Source organism: Suillus subalutaceus, assembly GCF_016647625.1.
Source record: "Suillus subalutaceus strain FC151 chromosome Unknown DFJ58scaffold_221, whole genome shotgun sequence".
Lineage (NCBI taxonomy): Eukaryota > Fungi > Basidiomycota > Agaricomycetes > Boletales > Suillaceae > Suillus > Suillus subalutaceus.
In genome coordinates this window covers 60290-69347 of record NW_024540470.1, presented here as the reverse complement: position 1 = coordinate 69347, position 9058 = coordinate 60290, and the positions used below count along the sequence as shown (strand labels likewise).

At 48.1% G+C, this 9058-nt stretch overlaps 1 protein-coding gene across 1 annotated transcript; it reads left to right on the top strand.

Moving 5' to 3' along the window:
- Positions 1-1881: 1881 nt before the first annotated feature.
- DFJ58DRAFT_670408 (uncharacterized protein) lies at positions 1882-2097 on the top strand (the record flags this gene model as incomplete). Its single annotated transcript, XM_041382860.1, has 1 exon — positions 1882-2097. A coding segment is annotated over one exon (216 nt), but the record flags the coding sequence as incomplete, so codon positions are not given.
- Positions 2098-9058: the final 6961 nt, after the last annotated feature.

Here is a 9058-nt window from a genome sequence, read left to right as displayed (position 1 = left end):
ATAAACGTTCGGATTTCGGTTTAGAAAAAGTTATGCAAGTTGAGACAAGCTATGGAGCAGAACATACCCAGCCTTGATGCGCTTGAAATAGGATCACGGATACTTGAGAGGTACATCAAGCGCCGTAACTCTCGCCACTAGGGTGACCGACATTCTCCAAATATGTATACGCCATACCAGACTAAGCACCATATTGCACGATCATACAACCATTTCGTACAGTTCCACAACCTGAATCTATCACGACAGACGTTTCAAGCAACTTGCATTCGCAGCCGAGACACCTCAGCTTCCCTCCGGACCAGAACATCATTGATGTTGGGTTGCATTGCCCAACATTAAGGTCTCCCTGAAGGCAAGCGGGTCAGTGGGATTGCTGTCACAACATGGCAGTGAAATATACCCAGGCGATGATTTAAGGTGATTTCAAGAATAGTCTTGATTAACTCCGCCTTCGCCTGTGAGCACAAAGCTTTTTCTCCTTCCCCTGAGAGCGTTCAAAAGTTTTGCTTCTTCTTAGTGCGTTCAAAAGCTTCTTTCTCCTTCTCCTTAGAATGTTCGAAAGCTTCTTTTGCCTTCTCCTTACATCAGGAAAAACCTCCCGGCCAAAATTTTGATAATCTTTGATAAATCCAAGAATTAGCTCTAATTAGCAGCCTTAGGGAATTAGGAAGATTATATAGTTTAGAAGGACTTTTTTACCCCCTCCTCAGTGTTGGATAATTATCAAGATTTAGCTGACTAGACATAATTGTGGTGAATTGCAGAAGCCGTTATTACAAATGTTGGTTCACAGATCACGCGTCCCAGGCAATGTTACAAGAACAAAAGACTAATATTGGATTAAAAGATGTGTTTAAGTAATCGCGAAACAGCTGATGACGAGGGTACGAGGAATTTAGGTACAATCACTAATGAATGCGGAAATACAGTAATGGATCAGAACCTAATCGTCGGCCATGCCATCCAGGTCGAGTAGCGACAGAGCATTTCGATGCTCACTGGCGAGATGATCATTGCCCTTCAGTTTCAAAGCCCTTCGAGTAGCGTCAGTATCCGGCATGTCAAACGGCACCATCCACACCGGCAAAACTTACTGCCATTCCCACACCAGATTCCACTGGTATCCTCGACAACTATGATGAATTAAATGCGCTCGTCGATGCGTTCACGTACTACATGAATGAGCATGACAAAGCGGCTCGACAGAAACGAGGAGGCGCGTGGTGAAGGCACAATGCCCAGGGTGGAGAGATGCGGAGAGGAGGACAAGATGCCGAAAGGGGAGAAGACGCAGAGAGGGGACGAGACACTGACTAGACGCCGAAAGGAGGACGAGACACTGAGAGCAGTGAGCGAGAGAATGAAAGACGAGAAAAAAATAAATAGAAGACTTACTGAGGATAATTTTGGGGCAAGGCTATAAGGTTAACTGTGAGGGTAGGCTGCACCAGGGCAAACACATTAGTACAATACAATGAACAAAATAAAGGACACACCTGGAGGCATGCGAGATGATGTGTGGCATCATGATGGTGGAAGGTTGAGAACGAAGTCGTTGAACTTGTAAGAAAAATTGATGTTTAAACGTGACACGTGAGACCGTGTGAAAAATGACGTGGTCAATTGTTGTTCAAGCAAAGTCGTTTGCCACTGTTCAAACGTGCATGCTCGCCGTTGCCCGCCATTCGCAGCTTGTGAGTGTGTCAATCCTCGTTCGAGCTCGGGCCATGTTGATCCAAGTCGTTGCCCGCCATTTACAGGAAGTGAGTGTGTGATCCCACTTCGAGCAAGAGCCATGCCGATCGAAGTCGTTGCCTGCCAGCTGTTTGTGAGCTGTGATCTCATTATTGTGTTGCTATTACTGACATACATTGTACCTATATCGAATGGTTCTCGTCGTTTCTGTTGGCTCCCGATCGACACCACGGCCTTTACAAGGTCTCGCATTCCTTGCTTGGTGGCGCAAAAGTGGCAAGCATTGTGCCATTGTCGAAGATCGTGCGGAGTGCCCATCTTCTACCGAATTTCGGTGCCGTCGTCCTGCGAGAGTGGTCGAGTGATACAGTTCTAGATGACTGTAACACTTTTGGTTGAACTCGTATCTAGATAGATACACTTACTGTATTTTTCAAATAAGTCTCGATAATTCCATTGTACATTATCGTCTTTTAGCCGTTTTATTCCTAAAACTTGAAATTAGATAGAATTATCAGAATAACATCGTTTAGCGCAAATTATTACAATTTTTGCCCAGGAGGCTTTTCCTGATGTAGAGCGTTCAGAAGTTCTTTGCCTTCTTCTTGAAGCATTGAAACAGTAACTTCGCCCTCCAAGCAGGCAAGGTCCTCACATTCTTTATATGCGTGGGCAGCAGTAGTCATAGTGTCTTCATATGCGCGGGAAGCAGTAGTCATACCATCTTCATATGCGTGGGTGGCAGTTGTCATAGGTGCTTCATATGCCTGGACGGCACACCTCAGGCATCAGTTCTCGGTGCCTATAAAGGGTCCAAGAGACCCGGTTTCTATGTTATGGGAAAGTGGTCTCTGAGACCCACCCTCCCCCCATCTATTAATAACACTTACTCCTAGCCCACCTCGCTTCCCTCGCGTCCCTCTAGCTCCACCCTCCCAGAACCCCTTCGCGCCTCTAAAATACCTAAAAACCCTCTCACGACACCTCTCGCAGACCTCTAGAAATATGTCCCATACCTCCAGCGCATCCCTCACGTGCTTTCCACAAACTTAGCGTTGGAGCCTTGTTGATACTTCTTCATACTGGTATGTCCTTCTCTTATCTCCACAATGTCGTCCTCCACACCTCATCCCACTCGCAAATCTCAGCTCACATCTTCAGGGCTAGGCCACCACTTTGTGAGCCCGAGGAAAGCTCGAGACAAACGGAAAACACAAACATTGATCAAGATACCGGGTGCGGAGGCGAAGCGTCGCCGACTTCTAGCTGAAATGCAGCAACTTATGAAGCCGCGAGGTGAAAAATCAGACCCACAAGTACTTTCTGCTGACCTTGCTCACGCTGGGGACTGCAATGATACCGCCCAACACATAAACGTTGATGATGCCCACCCACTTCACTCCGAGGACGTCGGAATGTTAGAACCTCCAAGTCTGACACCCCGGCAATTGACACGCCAGTCAAACGACGGATTTTGCCAGATAAATCAACCAACTCACTGTATTATTCCTGGACGGCACTTGTGCCAACCCTCGTCAACCATTTACTTCGCTATTTCGGACGAACCCAGGGCAAAACTCTAGAGATCATCCGCCCAGTCATATCTGCATGTGAGACAACATCGTGCTCACCCAAACAGACCACATTGGTTTGTTTATTCTTCGATCGTAAGCCTATCATTATGCAACAAAGACTCGGAGGTGTGCGTTGACATTTGTGTAGGATTTGAATCTATAGATGTACTAAGTTGCGCGTGCTCCAGTCTCCCGCAGGTTCTGGTCCACCATGGTCTATTCCCAACCGCTCCATCACAGCCTCGGATGGCTGTGTCTGTGGATCTACTTTCATTCTATCGCACATTGTTTGAGCGTTCATGTGATGCAATTAATGCTCTCGCATCAGCATTAAAGACTCATTATTCTCGACGGGGATTTCAGATGACAGACGCACAAGTAAGTTTCAATTGTGTATTTAAATTACTACTAACATGCTTTGGAAGGGCGGACTTATCCAGGACCCGTTTCGCAGAGGTCTCGGCTATGCTGTCCAGTGGTTTGACATACTGCAAGTCCAAGTCGAACAACAACTCGAGACCCTTCTCCAACAAAGCCGGGACCGCATCATGACCTTGCAAGCAACATCTGACGTCCCTGAAATTCATTCTCCTACCCTACATCCAGGTCGATGCGCGCCCCTTCTGGTTCAAAGATGCCCTGCTTGTTTCGGGGGCATACTTTATGGTAGATCCCCAGACGATGGAGGCGATATTCATGTTGCAACGGATGGGAATTTCCATCACCGCCACCGACGCGCAGCTGGCGATTGTCCACCCTTCTATGACCCTACATACTTTATCCCAAAAACCTTCGTTGATGGTATCGGCCGCCGGATAGACGCCCTACATAAGCATCCTCCAAGAACTTATGCTTCCCTCATCCCTGACGAGGCTGTGGACCAATGTGAAACTTCTTATGAGGCTGCTGACGGCAAGAAGCAGAAGACCGCGATGGATAACTTCGATGACACAGGTATTATGGCATTAATTTGTCGCCATGATATCCCGTTGTTTTTCGCTAACATCGATTCTCCTGGAGAACAACAGAAATACTCTGTAGCCCTCCTCCAACACTTGTTTTCATTACTCCCGCACCAGGCAACAGTTGTTGCTTTATATGACGTTGGATGTGTTCTGGCGCGATCCCTCGCAAAAGTATGCTATCACTAACGTTTAGATTGCTCGCTCACACCTCTCCAGTATGATATCCTTCCTGAAAGTATCACCACACGACTTCGTTTTGCGACGACTGCAATGCATGCCTACGGCCATGAGTGGGCATGTCAGCTCATTTATAACCCACGAATGTGCGTTGGGCTTGGCCTGTCCGACGGGGAAGGGACCGAGCGTCTTTGGTCGCGCTTTGTTCGCCTGATTGGTATTGAGAGGACCTCTTCCGTGCGTCCCGCCTCAATTTCATTATAACCCTATTCACGCGAAACCTTCTTTAGCGTCAACGTCGCCTCTGGCTGATTGATCGGCAAGCCGCAGCCATAGGGTCCGAAATGCGCGCTGATCTCGGTGATTGGATCAAACGTCGCCTTAGACGTGGCATCAAAGAACAAGGGTCTGCAGCACAAGATGTACTAGACCGATGCGAAATCCCTATCGACGAGTTACGGTCTCAGTGGTCCCACCAACGGCATTCACAGTTATCCATACGTGCTCGTGAGTTCATTTTATTATAGTGCATTAGTATTGATAAACGGTCCTCCAAGACGCTCCATCTCGCCTCAAGAAAGAGCTGGACACCGTGTTGGCCCTCCAGGCAGATCTCGATGCATCGGACAGAGCACTACAGACTACCAGAGTAATGCTAGAAAAAGAATCGGCCTCTGACGATACATTCGAAGCTCTGCTGAGCCTGGAGAGGGGACATAGTCGGCTAATGGACAAAGTTGAGGCTCTTTACTCATCTCTAAACGTTCATGATCGGTTCCCTGAACTTCAAGGGGTCAATCTTGATTTTGTTCGTACCCTTTTAATGGCGCGGGACCTCAAAATTAATGTTCGCAAACGTGCCGTTGCAAGCTTCTTCGAGTGGGACAAACTTGACCGCGCGTTGGAGGCGCCCAACAAGCTCTAGGTGAGTTCGAACCCCATTGTTAATTACAGTGGTATACTTTGTTAATTACCTACAGGCACTAAGCTCCATCAGCATACGCGCAAAGCTATAGCAAAGCGCCAACCTGCCCTCATGACCGCTATTCGAAAATTCAACTCCTACTGTGAACGGTTAGCTTCCCTTTACGAACCGAGTTGGGGGATTCCCCTGCCTTCCCCTCTTCCAACGAAACTTACGGAACTACGCAACGACCCTAAATTAATGGAAGATGTATGGATTACACCATCGGTAGGAGAAGTTCCCCGATGGTTGGAGGACTCACGCATCAGGGACGGTATACGTGCACTCCTCAAACGGGATCGATGTGAAGAAGAACATATCCGCCTCAGCATTGAGGCTGATAATCTTTGTCGTTTCTTTGGTGATGAGCTGGCAGCGCTCGAACTCGCTCTTCGGTTGCCAGAAAGGGAGTGGATTCTATTCTTCTAGCAACTTTTTGCTGATGTGTAATCTAACTTAGATGAACCGTTTGCTGTCCCATTACAGCAACGGCATGCTAATTTTGTCCGACTTCAATCTCGATGGTCCAATTCCTTAGCTTCTCCGGCATGCTTCGCTAGCCTAGTCAACAATGCACTGGAGGTAGCTACCACCCTCTCGGGAACCTCGCGCAGCACGACACTTCTTGCCATCAATGCTGGCATACCTGCAGCCAGATCTCGAGGGTGGGGATGAATTTTCCATTGCTGATCCTGACCATCCTCCTCCCATTGATTCTGAACAAACAGCGCTTGCTGACGTTCTGGAGGGTCAGATAGGCACGGTAGAGTGGGATGATGATGATGATGATGACTCAACTGATCATGTGCGCGAAGCTACTGCCGTCATTCATTGGGAACTTCCTGAGGTGGGTTGACATTTACTGTCAGGAATACGGCACTGATGTATCATACTAGAATCTTCTTGCGGATGATTTTAATGTTCCATTGCGTGAGCGCGGCATTCTCATATCAGGCAAAATTGTCTCCCGAGTACAACCTAGCTCGGATGGAATCCCGTATCAGATATTTGACCCTAGGGACATCGGTTTCCTTAGTTCTCCTACAGCACGCCTGAATGATGTATGCATCAACAGTTGTGCCATACTTCTCTGGCACTCTCAACTCAGGACATCGGGTGCACAATGCGCCATCCTCTCAACCCACGATCTTCCCCGTATTCGTTACAATGCGCCAGACAATGTCATTTGGCGCAATACATCATGGGTTCGTTATTGGGAAAAGGATATATGGGTACTTCCTATTCATCGTCCGTCGGGCATTGGGCACTGGGTGCTATGTGTCATCCGGCTGTCCACAAAAGAACTTCATCTTTTTGATAGCCTAGGTGACAGGCAGCCTTGGCAAAAGGACGTCGAAGTGGGTTCAATTTAAATCATGCGTTTGCGTTTGACTGATCGGATCTTAATGAAAGGATATAATGAGATTAATTGTTCGGTTCCTTGCTATTGCGCGCCAACACGAATATCGTGTTAATATTGACCTTGAAGGCTGGGTTGCTCGACCTTTGAACGTGAGTTTCATCCTCCATTTTTCACAACTTTGCCGACCACTTCGTGTTGTTTTAGGTCCAACGTCTTCAGAACAATGATTTCGACTGTGGTGTATGGGTTTTGGCGACAATTTTTGCTATTGTACGCGGCAAACATATTACAGGAGTACGAGAGCAGGACATGGACGATCTACGATACTATCTGCGGACTATGGTTCTTGCATTACCAGTTTACAGGCATGATTCGAAGTAGAGTAGTACAATAACAGGTATTATGGACTAAGACAATATGGATTCTGCCCAGTAACTAGCAAATCAACCTCCCTCTGGTAAGTTAAGATCCTCCGCGCGACCCATGGCGGTAGCACTCAGCCATAAGCTTGTGTCTTCCACATACCTGTAGGTTGTTAGCGATACGAGCATTCAGGTCATCCCAGCCTGCAAGCAACCTCTTCTGTGCGTCTCGAAGCTCCTCCAAAACTTCAGACCCCTCCTGCATCATACACAGCTTGACGATGAGCGCGAGATTCCCTATCCACACGCAAATTATGTCCGTGCATCACGTCAAAGAGATTCTGTAAAACGCTGTTCTTCGGGTGAGTCGGGTGGAGGCAGAGAATTGTAAGGCGGGGCTTTATCCCACTGGGAGAGATCCGAAACATCGATCAAGTCAGAACCATGGAGCGATTGGTGAAAGAGAATGATTTGGGAAGAGGAGGATTGGCAAACTGTGAGATTGAAGACGGTAGAGGGTTGTGCAGGGCCCTAGGAGTTGTATGAGGTCCGCGTCGACCATGACGTTTGGCGTAGGCACGAGCATTCTGAGCCTGTCGAATGATCTTGCCTCTGCCAAACATATCAACAACGTTGCAATAACAAGTCACTGAATGATACCTACCGTTTTGACTGTAAATATGATTCCGTATGTTGACGAGCAGCTGCTAGTTTTTCTTCCGATGTGAGGTACTTAGCTCGGCGGCCCATGGTGAGGTTAGTGATTGGACAAATAGTCAAAGTCAACCAAAGTTGATATGAACATCTCGCTGCTGTACCACCTAGTTACCTGTTGAAATGTGATATGGCCATCCACAATGAAGTTCTTGTCAAAATCTTTGTATGAGCATGATGGGGCGTGTTGCTAGCGTCGACGAGGCTAGTCCAGACAGCGTGATAAGTGGTCAATGCCTCTACATATGTCTTTCAAGTTCAGCACTATTGGTATCTTCAATCTCATTGGCTCACAATTGCCTCATGTTTATGAAGGATCTTAGCACGGTTCAAACGTTCAATCTTCTTTTATACCTCCATGTCTTAAACGACACCGCTCACAATGTACGTATCAAAATCCAAACAAGTGAGCAATGGCAAAAAGAAGATTCTAGCACTACATAACCCCAAGCGTGACATCTCTCAGCCCCACTTTACTTCAAAGGGACGCCAGAAGCTCATCCACCTCTGCCTCGGCTTCATCTTCCCCACGAGCAGTCCCATCAGAACTCTGCGAACCTTGCCCAATGCAGGTTATCTGCGGAATGAGCTCCTGGACGCTACCTACCAGTGACAGGTCTCGTCCTGGATTGAAACTCGACCTCCAGGAGGGTGGGGGGAGTGGGACCTCAACGAACATCTTGAGTTTCTGCCGGTGACATTGCGTGAGCCACTACAGGAGCGTGCACCAGATAGCGGCCCACGAGCAGGCCGGCACCATGCAAGAGATGATGCAGGATTTCGTCCACAAGACAATGGCCCAGGAGCTGGACATTGTGCAGAAGGTGGCTCAGGATGACCCAGGAGATGTCTCAGGAGAGCTGTGGTTGACTTTGAGGCGAGGAAGACCCAGCCGATCACATCGACCATTCGCATACCAGCGCCACCCATGGGTGTGGTCGGAATGAGGTGCAGGTGCTTCCTCGATGATGACACGGCTGCGGGAGGCCACAAGATTTGCGAGGGCACCTTGTTTGGTGATGGTCTTGATGGTGAGCAGGTTGTTCTTGAGGGCATCCGCAAAGACTCGATGCTCACGAAGCGAGAGGTCGTGGTACGCAACTATCGCAGATAATCATGCATGGCCTTCGATGATTAATCACAGATGCAGCATGCATGAGGCTGTTTGCGGGAGTAATTAAGTGAGGGCGCTGGGCGCTCGCCGCTGGCCAAATTTTTCACGCGGTCTGACCAAAAAGGAA